The sequence below is a fragment of the Monodon monoceros genome, unplaced genomic scaffold (assembly GCF_005190385.1).
Source record: "Monodon monoceros isolate NGI ecotype Baffin Bay Population unplaced genomic scaffold, NGI_Narwhal_1 Super_Scaffold_12, whole genome shotgun sequence".
Classification (NCBI taxonomy): Eukaryota; Metazoa; Chordata; class Mammalia; order Artiodactyla; family Monodontidae; genus Monodon; species Monodon monoceros.
In genome coordinates this window covers 152,112,641-152,127,824 of record NW_021703768.1, presented here as the reverse complement: position 1 = coordinate 152,127,824, position 15,184 = coordinate 152,112,641, and the positions used below count along the sequence as shown (strand labels likewise).

Sequence of the window (15,184 nt, the reverse complement as noted above, 5' to 3'; positions counted from 1 at the left end):
TTTAGCATTAAATGCTTTTGTCATTTTTTTTTAAAAAGGAAATTAGCGTAGCTTCTAGTCTTTCTAGAAATGATAAAAACAGCTGAGAGCTTCTCATACAAATTGACTGGCTTAAACTAGAAGGCTGGATTCTTTTTCCAAGTGAATTTTGAACTCTGTAATAGTACCTGCAAGTATAATGGGGGAAAAGTGAGTTCTGAGGTCCTGCTCACACCTGCATCGCGGGCACCTACTGCAGCGTTCCAGAACAGTGAGGATGGGCATGGCTGGGATGCTCCAGACTCCAGTGCACATGGCCTGGGGTCGGGTGGGGGTGGAGGTGGTATCTGCTGCTGCTGTGGTCTCACCCACTTGGTAGGAGCCTGTGGCAGCTGCGGGGCGGAGGGGGGAACCTCTGGAGGCTCAGGGCCGGCCGGACTGCTTGCAGGGTGGCTCTGGGCCCGGTGGGCGGTTCTAGGGAAGAGTTCCCCAGGCTTAAGCAGAAGTGAGTGGCAGGTGTGGGTCTGGACAGGAGCTGAGAGCCCAGGGCCAAGAGGCCTAGCCAGGTTCTGATTTCTGGGACAAGCCGAGGCCTTGGGGGGGGTTTAAGAGGTGTGGGGAGGATAGAAAAGTTCTGTTGTGGTACTGCTTTCACAAACACCTCCACCACAGGGTTCAAAAATCATACATCTTCCAGTTCTCTAAAACCTTGGCCTTAACTCTGTCTCTTGTCAGTACCAGCCTCTGTGGCCCATCTGGAAAGTGAGGGCAAGGCTGGCAGATTGGAGTGGAGGTGGAACTTGGAAGTACTTTGCAGGGGCCAGAGCCTCCCCCGGTTACATTTTTTATTTCAGGCTCCTCGTCCTGGGCTGTTCAGCCCATTCTTATTTATTTATTTATTTTCTTATTTATTTATTCATTCATTCATTCATTCATGGTTGTGCCGCACGGCTTCTGGGATCCTAGTTCCCTGCCCAGCGATTGAACCCAGGCCCTCGGCGTAGAGTCCGTTATAACCACTGGATCTCCAGGGAATTCCCTGTCCAGCCCCTTCTTATGTGAAAATTCCAGGCTTGGTGATCAAGGGCTCAAGACCGGGAGTGCCTTCTCACCTCCTCTAAAACAGTGATTTAAAAATTACGTTTTTGTTTGTTTGCTGTGCTATTTTCCAGGTATTTGTATTTGCATTTTTACTATGTTTTTTATTGAGAAAAATTACATTTTTAGGTTTGAACCTTAAGTAACCCTTTTAGTGGTAGTATGCATTTTTAACTCAAGTTAGCACATTTGAGATTTGCTTTGTTTTGCTTTTAGGAAGATTTTTTTGGTTTTTGTTTTTGTTTTGTTTTTTCCTAGAGAAAGGTTAATACTTTGTATATTCCTGTCAGGACTCAAGTCTTGGCTAGTTTGGGGATTATGGGCCAATTGCTTCACTCCCCTAAACCTAGATTTGGGATTGGAGATTAATTTCTTATTTTTTCCAAGTTTGTATCCCCTGTCGGTGAGGCAGGGACAATAATTCAGGCCTCAGAGGTTACCCGAGTGTCACATAAGGTGATGATTATGCCAGGGCTGTACTGTGAGTTGTCATAATAGCAGAGCTGTGACTTTTGACTACATTTTTGTGGTAGTTCTTTTCCCTTCACCCAAATCTAGCACAGGGCTGGGCATGTGTAGAGATTCTTGTTAAATTGTACTGAACTAAATTTTCTAGGCCTAGGATCCCCACTGGTAAGAAGAAAGGAAAATGTCATCAGGGTGGATTAGCCCTGGGCCATTGGGTCTGAAGCCAGTGGGCTTGGACGGGCTGCAGCCAAGGGGCCTCTTGGGCTCCCTGGGGTTGGATAGGGGTGGTCTCCGGAGCAGGGAAAGATGTTCAAGAGCGAGTTTTGATTGGCCCTACCTGGCCTCCCTCTGCTCTGCCCTCCTATCTTCACACCAGGGACTACCGGGTCCCTTTGTCATTCCTGGATTTGTATTTGAAAATGTTGTTAACAAAGCAGAAACCTGTCATCTTCTATTCAGGGACTCCCAAGTAATTGCTTAATGTTTATTTCTGTTTCTCCTCCCATTCTAAAACTGCCTGTAGAATTTAATGACCTTTTAAAAACTGTTCTTGAAAGCACCAACACCACCACTGTAGATCTTTCAAATATGTTGGTTTTTGCTGTTTTTCCGCTTCTACCCCTCTCCGCTCCAAAACTCATCCTTATTTTTTCCCCCCTTTTCTTCCTGATTCAGAAGATGGAGGGACCAGTCAAGCTCCGGACAGTTCGAGAAGCGCCGACGGACTGTGTCTGTCCCCCAGGTAAGTGGATGTTCGATTGTTGCTGGTGCCTGACTTCCATAGGCCTGGTCTTCTCTCTCCTGTCTACCCGAAACTGCCAAGGCCATGGTCAAGAGAATCACCGTGGGTTTCAGGCTGTCTGTGGTACCCTGTGGACTGTCCTGGGGCCTTTCTTCCTACATCATCTTCCCTGGTAGGTGTGTCATTAAAGATTCTGGCAAAATTAACTGACTTGGTTTGATGGGGATGGTGGTATTGGTGGAGGAGCTAAGAAACTCTTCAAGATGACTTACAATAAAGGCTTAGATGCTAGGAAAGTAGTAGCCATCCCCTTTTAAAGATGGAGAAACAGACATGAGCCATCCGAACAGTGTTAACATTGTGACCCTAGCTCTGTTTCGAACATGAGGGGTGGTGGGTAGAGGAATAATCTGGCAAATATAGTTTTTCTTGGTTTTCATTTCTTTGGTGGAGGTAGAGGAAAGGAGCAGGAAACGTGGTCTGATTTGTTCAAATAATCATGTTTCTTGGGTTTTGATGGTGTAGACCAGGACGGCTGTGACTAGAATTGAGAATTCGTTGGTTCCTAATCCATGTGGCTCAAATCCTGATTCATATCGATCTTCCAGTTGTCCTCATTGGAGCTTTGCATGTATTATGACTGAGAATTTAGGGGTGTAGTCTCAGCCCCAGTGTTTTCAGGGTTAGAATTATCCTCTCATAGAACAGTATGTAATATCAGTGAATGAGTGGAAAATTGTAACAATTCCCAGATGACCCACCATGCCGGACGAGGTGAGAGAACATGGGAGCTGAACCCAGGGGCCCTGTTCCTTGCTGTCATGCCTTCCATTAGCCAAGTTGTCTGGCATTTCCGAAACCACTTCACCTGGTCCAGAAACCAAGTTTACTGATGGTTAACATCTCCAGATTGGGAGATGCCCTGAGATTTGTGCAAAGATGGACCCATGGTGTGAAAATTCAGTGTCTGGGGACCCAGTGGAAGAGGATTTTACAGTCGAGCTTGAGCTAGCCTTTCATAGGAACTCTGAGGTTTTAATAGGAGGGAAAAGGACATGATAAGTAATGATGTCATGAGCAGATCAGGAAGTCAGAAATTGCAATTCAGTGGGGGAAAAAAAATCAGTTCCACCAATGAATTTTTGGCTGATCTGCAAAATGTGTAAAACAATTCTTCTTGCTCCTCCCCTGCTCTTTCTTTCTGAGTATTGAATGGTTGTAAATTCATGTGAGTTATATAGATGAGGGTTTTTAAAACTGGGAGTCACTGGGAATTCCCTGGCAGTCCAGTGGTTAGGACTGTACACTCTCACTGCTAAAGCCCTGGGTTCAATCCCTGGTTGGGGAACTAAGATCCCACAAGCCAAGCCAAGCGGCCAAACAAACAAACAAACCTGGGAGTCACAACACATTTATGAGACATGAAATCAGTTATGTGGGTTGCAGCCAGCATTCTGAAATTTTGAACTAGCAGAGAGTGGAATAAAAAATATTGGAGTGAAGTATTTGTGTCAGCCATTTATATTTGTAAATGGCAGTGTGAAATGGGTTCCCTGCTATGGGTTGCTGACTGAAAGTTTGAAAACCACCAATACAGATGATAGATGGAGAGGGAGGAGGTGGCAGTGAGGGGACATGGAGCTCCTGAATAAACCCAGACCAGGTCCAAATCTTGGTCAGCCACTTACTGTTTGTGTTAATAAATGATACCAATACTGGAGTGGGCTCTGTAGGCTTTTTGATGTCATGGAGGAAATACAAAGCCCAGGACCTGGAGATAGTCTTGTGTTTGTCTTCCCTCGAGGTCTCTTGACTCACCAGGAGAGATGTCAAGAAGGCCTCTGGGATGACCATGGAGGCCAAAAGCCTGGTCAGAATCCTCAGTTCCACTGAGACTCTGGGGGTACCCAGCTGTCAGTGCTGTGCTGTCATTGTCCGAGGGGCTTGTGGCTGTGATCAGGCTGTCCTGGCAGGTATGGTCAGTGTGGCCCAGGGGGTGTAGCACCGCAGCCTCTGCCAGGCCCCAGTGCACACCCATGTCCACATCTGCTCTTTCTCTCCTGTCACCTTGAGCTGGAGAACTCACTTGAGCACTTTAGACTAGAGCCCTTTATCAGTGCAAAACCCCATAGGCTGGCACATTCTCCTCTGCCATAAAAAGCACAGAGGGCTTTTTCTCCAATACCAGAAGCCTTACCTCATTCCCTTTCTCCCTGGCTCTGATCTGCCCTGCAGACTTTTGGAGTCTGGACATGCAGACCACCCTCATTTGAGATACCCCATCTCATCTGAGATACCCGCAGATCCCCCTAGCCCAGTTCCTTCCCACGGCCCAGAGGACAGTGTAATCTTTTGTCAGATCCTAGGATGCAGCAAGACAGATAAGCGAGGCCAGAGAAGGGGGCGGCTCTTCTGTGTGTGTTACCCATTGTGAAGTGGGTGCTCGGGGAGCTCTGAGGCTGATGGGAGGGGCAGGCTTCGGGCTGGAAGGTCAAGATTCTTCTCTTGCTGGAGTCAGTGGTGGGAGGACTGGCAGAGCTGTGCTCTGAACTAGCCCTGTGACCTCAGGCAAGTGAGAGGCCCTTGAACCTTGAACTCCTTGTCTATAAAACGGTATAGTGAGTTGAATTGTGTCCCCCCTCCCAAAAGATATGTCCCAGTCCTAACCCCTGGTATTTGTAAATGTGGCCTTATGTGGAAATAGGGTCTTTGCAGACATAATTAATTTAAGGATCTTGAGATGAGATCATCCAGGGTTTAGGGTAGGCCCTAAATCCAATGATGAGTGTCCTTATAAGAGTCAGAGGTAAGAGATTTGAGACACAGAAACACCCAGAGGAGAAGGCCATGGGAAGACGGAGGCAGAGGCCAGAGTGATGCATCTACAAACCTAAGAACACCCGGGATTGCCGGCAGCCACAGAAGCTGGACAGGGGCGTGGAAGGGACTCTCCTTAAGAGCTTTCAGAAGGAACCAGCCCTGCCAACACCTTGGTTTTGGACTTCTGGCCTCCAGAATTGTGAGACAATAGGTTTCTGTCATGTTAAGTCACCTAGTTTGTGGTCATTTGTTGTGGCAGCCTTAGGAAACTAAAATAAATGGGACCGTTAATCACCCTAATTATAAGGTTGCTGAGATAATCAAAATGTGGGGGACATAGGAACTTCCTACACCACCAGGTCTGAATCAGGTGTGTGGGGCTGTCACCTGGGAGCCCCCTCATGCGGCTCTTCCTCATACACCTGCCTCAAAAGAGACTTCTGTTCCTTCAGCGGAGAACTCAGGGCTGTAGATTCATGTGGCTTACCCATGTACCTGGGGATTCCAACGTCTTCTTTTCTTATGTTACTTATGTACTTATTGTTTTAAAATGTGTTTAAAGTTTTTAAATGTTTATTTTTGAATAGGAAATAATATGTGATGAAAGATTCAAGTACTACAAAAGATTACATGTGAAAACTAATTCCCCTCCCCTCCTCTCCCCCGGTTCTCCTGCTCCTCTTTCCAGGGGCCCTTTACCCATTTGCTGATGTCCTCCTGAGCAGCCCTTTCCAATAGAACTTTCTGTGATGATGGAAATATTCTATCTCTCTGCTAATCGAGCAGCCACTACTAGCCATGTGGAGCTACCAAGCCCCTGAAACATGGCTAGTGCAACTGACAAACTGAATTTAAAATTTTTGTTTAATTTAGAATGGATAAGCGGCAAGGTCCTAATGTGTAGCACAGGGAACTATATTCAATATCCTGTGATAAACCATAATGGAAAAGAATATAAAAATGAGTGTATGCATGTGTATAACTGTGTCACTTTGCTCTACAGCAGAGATTGGCACAACTTAGTAAATCAACTATACTTCAATAAAAAAAATTTTTGTTTAATCTTAATTTAAATTGTCACGTGTGGCTGGTGGTTATGGTGTAGGACAGTTTTTTGAGGTTTTTGAGGTCATTTAGATACATTTCAGTGAGAAGCTCCCCTCCTGGTTTTATACAAATGGTATATGTTGTTGTCCCGGTGTTGCTTTCTCGGTCTGCAGTTTCCCTCTGAGATGGTCTGAATCATTCCATGTATCAGAGAGCAGGTGTTACCTTGTTTTGGGTTAAAAGACAAAATCCTGTTGGGCTGTCCTGTGAGTTACCTGGCCAGTCCACACCCCAAGGACGTTTGAATTGTTTCCCATCCTGTGTTCTTACAGACTGTCCTTCAGGGAACTGTTGGAGGGAAGGAGGACTGTTGTCTTGCCTGGTTCTCTGCCTTCCTTGTGCTCTGTACTGAAGCCCGTCATGAGCCAGGCACTGCTGCAGGGCTTTGGGTCACTGGGCTGAAAGGATAGGAGCCCTCAGTCTGTTTGGGGCGCCACCACCAGAGCAGCAATTCTGGAATGTTGCAGGGGGTGGCCCCGAAGTCTGCTCTGTGGGAGACTCGGGCACGACCCAGTCCCCATTGTGCTGTGAACATGTGAGCATCCCAAGGGATGGGTCGGGGCCAGCACCCTGGAGCCTGAGAGGTTTGCATTTGACTCTGACGCTTAAACAGCTGCCGAGCGGGCACATCCTGCACATCCTGGAGATATGGGCCATTCTGGTGTAAAAGCTCCTTACTTTAACTAACTCTTTTAATTACATTAATAAAATAAACAAACGAAAAGGAAACTTATGAGCTTACACAACTGGAATAGAGAGGTCAGAGGTACAGCCAGTTTCAGGTATGTCTGGGCTCAGGGGTCTCTCTCCGCCTCTCAGCTCTTCCCTGAGTCATTTTCAGACACTGTCTCCTTGGGGTGGGAAAGTGGTCACCAACAGTCCCAGCAGTATATCAGACCTTCTCAGCAACCCCAGCAGATAGAGCACTCCCCTTTCTCAAAGGTGTCAGCATTGGGGAATAGGGAGTGTTATGGGCTGAATTGTATCCCCTTCCAAATTCAGATGTGGAAGTCTTAACCCCTACCTAGTACCTCAGAATGTGACTGTATTTGAGACAGGGTCTTTAAAGAGGTAAATAAGGTAAAGTGAGGCCATTAGGGTGGGCCCTTATCCACTATGACTGGTGTCCTTATAAGAAGAGATTAAGACACAGACACACACAGAGGGAAGATGACATGAAGCCAGGGAGAGAGGCCTCAGAAGAAATCAACCCTGCTGACACCTTGATCTCTGACTTATAACCTCCAGAACTGTGAGAAAATAGACTTCTGTTGTTTAAGCCACCCAAACTATGGTACTTAGTTTTGGCAGGCCAAGCAGACTAATACAGAGAGTTATTGTTGCTGGGTACAGAGTTTCTGTTTGGAAAGATGGAAAAGTTCTGGAAAATGGATAGTGGCGATAGTTATACAACATTGTGAAGGTACTAAATGCCGTGAAATTGTGCACTTTTAAATGGTTAAAATGGTATTTAAATTTTGTCTGTATTTTACTGTGATTAAAGAAAGAAGTCCCAGCATTGACCCTGATTGGCCTGGCTTGGGGCAGATGCCTCTCCTTGTACTGATTGCTGTTCCTGGAGGATGGGACACATTGATTGGCCAGGTCTGGGTCATGTGACTGGTCTTAGACCTGGGGGGAGGCCGTTGTGGGGGAGGGTTGACACTACCAGAATCATGTAGGCTGAGAGTGGGGAAGGGTGGTTACCTCAAGAAAAAGTAGGGTGCTATTCCCAGAAAAAGAGAAAAGGGATGCAGCTGGGCAGACATAAATAATAGATGACCATTTCAGTCCAGCTCTGGGGGCAGCTGGCCAGACATGTCCAGGTGGTCCTAAGTGGGGACTACGGACAGACCCTGAGTTTGATTGCCTCCACTTCAAGCACATAAGTCTTTTCCCTCTGTTGAGCTGGTCCAACAGACAGTGCAGCTCAGTGATTAAGCACTTGAATTTTGGACCCAGACTGCCTGATTCAAATTCTTTGTCCCAGACTTCCTTGGTGGCGCAGTGGTTGGGAATCCGCTTGCCAATACATGGGACACAGGTTCGATCCCTGGCCTGGGAAGATCCCGCATGCCGCGGAGCAACTAAGCCCATGCGCCACAACTACTGAGCCTGTGTGCCACAGCTACTCAAGCCTGTGCGCCTAGAGCCCATGCTCCGCAACAAGAGAAGCCACTGCAATGAGAAGCCCGCACACCGTAACGAAGAGTAGCCCCTGCTCGCTGCAACTAGAGAAAGCCCACATGCAGCAATGAAGACCCAATGCAGCCAAAAATAAATAAAATAAATTAAAAAACAAATTCTTTGTCCCTTACCAACTCCATGACCTCGAACTTATCCTCCTGGTGCCTCAGTTTTTCATCTGTGAAGTGGGGTTTCTAATACTACCTACCTCATAGAATCGTGCGAGGATTGAATGAGCTTGTAGAGAGTTTGTAGCAGGGCCTGGCACTGCTTCCTGAAAGTGAGTTAGTGGTTACCAGGAACCCAGATCCCTTGCCCCCAGGCCAGTCCAGACTCACTGTGTGCAGCCTGTTACCTTCCTGATTGTTGCCAGGGCTGCCAGAGAGGTAGGGACGAGGCGATTCAGAGTTGGCGGTTGGCTGGGAATATCCTGGAGGGAAGGAACAAAGGCCTGACAGACTTCCTTGGCACATTCTTCTGGGATGTGGGTGAGAAAATGCTGGTGACAGAGCCCAGAAGTGAAGGAACCGGAAAGGAAAAGAAAACGTGTGGCCTGTGAACTCTTGTCAGCCACTAACGGCATCCGGAAGGCCTCATCATGCAAAACCTGGGGCTCTGCCCCTTTGCACAGTTTGCCCTGGTTTCTAACTGGGCTCAACCTGCCCTGGAGAGTATTAGGAACTTTTCAGAAAAACAGTAATACTTTTCATTTCCTTTTTGTGCCTTTTTGTGTTCTTGTATAATATCCCAGAGACATGGTGTGTGGTTTCCAAATGATAGGGACTGTGCTTGCAGGGTGACTTTCCAGAAATTAATAAACAGATTTAACAGAGTTAGAAATTCGCTGCTCTGTGAAAATGTTTGGAAGTTTGAGCAGAGGAGTGAAGCTCTGCGTAGGAGGACATGAAGTACAATGCAGAAATGATACAGAACCTGATACATTTCATTGACAGTTTATGGCAAATGTTGCAGAGTGGAACAGAAATGGTCAGTTACTCTATTCAGCCTGTTTACTGTATTTGTAGGTTTAGGAATTTGCTTAAGGCAGCGGGGAGGGGGTGGGGGGATGCTTTCTTACTACAGTGAAGCAAAAAATGGTTATCCTACTTCGAGTTATTTCTTATTTGTAGAATTTTTTTAAATGATACTTTTTTTAATGTGTTAAATCCTAGTTGACTTGCGTTCGTGGTAAAACTAAGTAGTTTAATGGCAGTTTATCCCATTATGTCAGACTGTACAAAGTTGAAGAAGATAATTTGTGTGTCTGTTTCTTTTTTTTTTTTTTTTTTTGGCCAGAATTCTCTGGAGAATTCATTCATTCGTTCATACATTCACCTCTCTCTACCCTATTTTGTGCTTGTCCTGTGGGTGATATTGACTAAGATTGTTAGAGGAATTGTGGACCCAGTTGTTAGAGGATGATGGCACACATACAGGAACCATAATATATTGAGAATGGGAAGAATTCTAAGAAAAATGTCCCACAGAAATTGAAAGGAGGGAGAGATCACCTCAGATCAAGGAGGCCTGGGTGGGGGAAGATGACAGTTGGGCAGGGTTTTGAAGACTGGTTGACATCTTAGCCAGCTGGGATGGGGGACACATTCCACAAGACCTGGCATACTGAGCAGAGGCAGAGGGGAGCTCTGGGAGTGTCAGGGAGCTCTGTTTGGTTGGAAGGTGATAATGAGAGGTGAGGATGGGTCTTGATTATGGAGGGATGTGAGCTTCATTCCATGGGACACAGTTGAAAGGTATGTGAGTAGAGTTCAGCTTTAAGAGGAGGACTCTAGAAACAGCACGGAGGATGGACTGGATCACAAGTTTGCTTCAGCAGAGAAGCCCACTGAGAGGGTGCTCCGGATGCGGGCAATCTTGTCTTGTTCCCCAATGCGTCCCCTGAACCTAGAACAGTGCTGGGCATGTGGAGAAGGGGTGGTAAATATTTGCTGAATGACTGCCCTGGAGGAGAGGTCATGAGAACTTGAATGAGGGCCATGAGAATTGATGGCAGGGAACAGCTGTGAGAGGCACTGGGCCATGTGGTGGACAAAACTCACAAACAGGATGGATGGGCACGGGAGGGGACAGAGGTGCCCAAAGCTGGAAGCCCGGGGGAAGGTGATATCCTGAACAGAAACAGGAAATCCCCAAAGAGGGATTTAGAAGGGAAGATGATAAGCATAGTTTTGGACAGTGGCCTTATGAACCAATTTGTAGACCCACTGATGAATGGAAGAAAATAATTAGAAGTCTTCTCTTAAGGCATCATCTAGCCACTCTGAACCTATTAATTGTAAAATGTACTGTGTCCTGTAAATAAACGTCTTGAGGGCGCTCAAGACGTTTTGTTAATTTTGTTTGTTTGTTTAAATACAGAATATTTATTAAGAAGACATTAACATGCTTAGATACACAAATTAAACCACTTATACCATGCCATTCTCAGTGAACTGTAAGGAAAAAAAACATGAAGAACAAAATTAGTTGCTTTCAGATAAGTTTTCGTGTTTTCTAGCTATCCTATGTCCATTTGCATATTAGGAAGTTATTAGCACTGATATATAAACTTTTTTCCCAATCTTAATGTAACTTTTTGGCAAGGGGAAATTCACAAAAATTTGCATTGAAGTCTGAATGTAAATTGCAGACTCTTACAAGAGGTTATGTATTGACCTTTGGGAATTGGAGATTTTCTTGTGACCACTAGAGGGAGCCCACTATATTCATTAAATTCATTAAATTCTGTAGAAATCTAATGGAATTTTAAAAATGATAATTAATATTAAAAAAATTTATTAGAAAGTACACAAAAGTTCAAACCAAGGGCAATGAAATACAAAGTTAGCCTTTCACTCTGTTGTTTTTTCTACTAAAACAGAAGATCACTGAGAATTTTCCAGATGGCTCCAGAATAGAGTGGTGTGTTGTTGGTTTCAGAAGGTGTTGTTGATTATGCAAAGGGTAAAATAGCAACTAGCAAGCACATTCCCACTCACCCAAAATTTATTGAGCACATCTGGTTTAGACCCAGTAGAGACTCCCCGAAGCTGTGGGAAGATCCCATCTTGGCCAACTCTATGCCAGCCGTTGGATGACAGGTGCAACTCTTCACTCCGTGAGGTGTCGTGTAACTTTGTACATTGGGATTATTAAATGTCTCACATATCAAGAGCTACTCACATGGTGGGACCGCCTCTTCCCAGGGGTAAGTTCAATGCAGTCATAATATTTTGTTTCTTAGCTCTCTTCTTATGCCAAAGTATATTCCACATGGATTGAAGATTTAAATGTGAAAAATAAAACCATGGAAGGCAAGACAAAAATACAACAGGTCACTTTTTAAAATTATAGGTAGAAATAGACTTTATAAGCTTGGTACTGAAGCCAGAAACCATAAAGCAGCAGTTCTCAACCAGGGATGATTTTGCCTTGTGGGGACTTTGGCAATGTTTGGAGACATTTTTGATTTGTCTCAACTTGAGGGGTGGGGTGCTACTGGCATCTAGTGGGTAGAGGCCAGGGATGCTGCTAAACATTCTACAATGTACTGGAGAGCCCCCAACATAAAGAATTATCCCACCCAACTGTCAGTGGTGCCAATGTTGAAAAACTCTTCTGTAGAATAAATGTTTTCTTAAATGATTTAAGCTTAAAAGCTTAAACTTTCTGTCTAGAAAGAAAATTCCACCTTAAAGTTTAAAGATAAATGGCAAACTGAAAACTTAGCGTATATAACAAGCACATGGTTAATATTCATGAGATATAAAGTGCTTTTGCAAAAGAATAAGGAAAAGTCAAATATTTTAGTGGAAGAATGGGCAAAGGAGATGAATAGGGAGTTCACAGAAACGAAATGCATGCTGAGGAAGGAGGCTGGGAAAGGACAGGATGCGGGGCAGTTCCGGGAATCTAGGCAGCAGGAACGGAGGGGCAGTCCCCCGGGGAGTTAGAGGTCTCTTGGATGTGTCTGCACCAACTGTTTTTTGGTGTGTCATTCTGCCTGAGGTTCAGGGTCTCAGCAGAGAGAGCCCTACTGGGCAGGTCTGACCCCTGTGCCCATTCCTCTGCCCGTGGCCTCCAGGGCAGGGCTGAGAGGGAAGAGCACCTCCCGCACAGGTGCCAGGATGCTGCACAGTGTAGGGGAGGGGAGTCTGGGTTTAATACAGGTGGACTTGGCAGTGAATGCCAACTGTGGCCGCCCACCGGCTCTGTGAGCTTGGGCAAGTGACCTGATTCTTTAAACTCTCCATCTCCTTGTGTGTAAAATGGGAAAACATTATGTACCTCGGGGGTTTGTTTTGAGGATATTCTGAGACAAGTGTATGTGGAAGTGCTTGGCACACCCTAGGCATCTCGTAATGTCTGTTCATTTATCCCTAAGGAAAGTGGTCTGTGGTCCTCAGGAGGTGAGAGTCAGACACAGATCATTATTATGGGGGTGGGGGGAGGGTACTTAGTAAGCAAGCCCAGCCCTTTCCTTTTGTTGCCTCCTCTGCAGAAAAGAATGTCATTTCTGCTTAGTCTCTTGGTTCCTTTAGTGCCAGGATCCCCCAGCGAACCTTCTGTTCAAAGATGGAGAAAGAGCAACTCCTGGCTCCTCTGGGAGCCCTTGAACTTGGGATTCCCTCTGCTGCCTTGTAGATTGTCAGCAGGCAGCATGGTAAAGCCCTTTTCTCTTGGGTGGCCCTGGGGTTTCCTTCCTGATCCACCAAAGACTTCTTCTGCCCTGATCCAATGTTATTTTACATTTTTGTTTAGTCCTGGCTTTAGAAATAGGATGAATGCGGCCAAGCTGCCTTCCCTACGAGGTCATGATTTTCATGACACTGTTAGGCTTGAGGTGGCCTGTTGTCTGGTCATTTCTTTAGAAGTAGCCTGTGTGGCCCACTCACAAGCTAGCACAGGAAGAAATTCAAAGCACCGGAGGCTGAGGCTCCGAGGGGAAGGGGGGGGGGTCTAAGGAAAAGTCCAGAAAGCAAAGGATGGTGTGGAGGATGGGCCAGCTCCCCCATTAGAAGCGCACACGCCTTCCTGGTGCATTGTGAAGAATGTACTTTTAAAATGCAGAGATGATTCCCAAGAGAACATGCAAACATCTACAAGAGTAGCTGTGCAGTGGGGAAAGGGCAGCCATTTAGAGTATTATTGGACACTGGCTCTGTGCTAACCCTAATCCCTGGGGATGCTAAGTATGACTGTGCTCAGAATGTGAGCTCATGGAGTCAGGGGAAAATGGAGTTTTGACCCAAGTTGATGTCACAATGGGTCCAGTGGGGCTTCCCTGGTGGCGCAGTGGTTGGGAGTCCGCCAGCCTGTGCAGGGGGATGCAGGTTCGTGCCCTGGTAGGGGAGGATCCCGCGAGCTGTGGAGGCTGGGCCCCTGCATCAGGGCTACTGAGCCTGCGCTCTGGAGCCCATAAGCCACAGCTGCTGGGCCCGCGTACTGCAACTGCTGAGGCCCGTGCACCTGTAGCCCATGCTGTGGGGGTGGGGTGGGGACTGCCACCGCCACCACCACTGCCACCTCGCATCGTGGTGAGGAGTGGCCCCCACTCACTGCAACTGGAGGGGGCCTGCACGCAGCAATGAAGTCCCAGCGCAGCCAAAAATAAATAAATTAAAAGAAAAAAAGTAAAATGCAGAGATGAGACTATATGTGCCCCTGGATGGGTGGCGGCAGTAGGTGACCTGGAGGCAGAGCAGAGAATCGGCTGTGCCACCCACAGAAGGACTGGACAGTGACTTTACCCCTGGGTGTCACCCCCATCCTTGGCACTGACTGTCACACAGGTGGGGATAGAGGCAGACCGTGTTGGCCCAAGTACTTGCTGAAGGGTCAGCTGTGCCCAGGAGCAGCATATTTATTAGCTGTGACTGTGGGCCTCACAGTACCCTGCAGGGAGGGGGAGTGGTCTTAGCGCTTTCTGTGTGTGTGGCGGGGAGGGGAGCTCGGAGAGGACAGGGCGCTGCCTCTGAGGAAGGCCAGGAGCAGCTGCCCAGGAGTGATACCCCCGCTCAAGGCAGGACTTGGGCTTAATTTCTAGGAGGTCAGGGCAGTGCCTCAGGCTGCCCCATGCCTGTTTGCTCCCTGAGGGTGCTCCCTCTCCTCTTGCCCCTCCCCCTCGGGATCCAGGAGCTCCATCAGGGGCTGGGTTGTGGAGGGTCTGTGAGCATCGATTTCTGTTACCCTGGACACTGGCCCTTCACTGCTGGAAGTGGGTGTAGAAAAGAGGAGGAAGGGGTCGGGGCACGGGGCGGGGAGGGTGATGAACTCAGGCGGGAGAGGGTAGGGAATGCAGGTTAGATTGGGGTGGGTGAGGGAGTGGGGAGAAGTGGGGGAGCAATGCGTGAACCCCGGTGTACCTGTCCTGCCCCCATGGGGGCAGGGACTCTGAGCCCCCAGGGCTGGCTGTGGGAAGGTTCCAGATCCTCTAGCCAGAATCCTCTGAGGGCCGACTCAGTTGGTCTCTAGGGCCTCTCTTAGGATTATTGAGAAAAGCTCGTTTCCTACCTAGAACACACCATTTTCTTCTTTCTGAAGGTCCCCACCTTCCCACAGGGCCCCCCTTCCAGGCTTCTTAGCAGGCAGTCCTTCTTTTATTTTTAAAAAATTATTATTATACAAGCAAACTATGCTTCTTAAAATTATCCTACCATCCCCCTCCTCAAAAAAAAGTCTCTCTTGTACCCCCCACCTCACTACCCTATCCAATCCTGAGCCCTAGATGTAATTATTTGACCAGTTTAGTTTGCATTCTGCAGACCTTTTTCTGTGCTTCAA

The 15,184-nt window shown here is 47.0% G+C and overlaps 1 protein-coding gene across 1 annotated transcript in view; it reads left to right on the top strand.

The window, feature by feature from the left end:
- The first annotated feature begins 2,223 nt into the window (after positions 1-2,223).
- COL23A1 (collagen type XXIII alpha 1 chain) overlaps positions 2,224-15,184 on the top strand; it is a 321,989-nt gene continuing 309,028 nt past the window's right edge. Inside the window, exon 1 of the mRNA XM_029216844.1 lies at positions 2,224-2,287. Coding sequence (XP_029072677.1) covers positions 2,224-2,287 — 64 coding nt within the window. The remainder of the gene's footprint in view (positions 2,288-15,184) is intronic.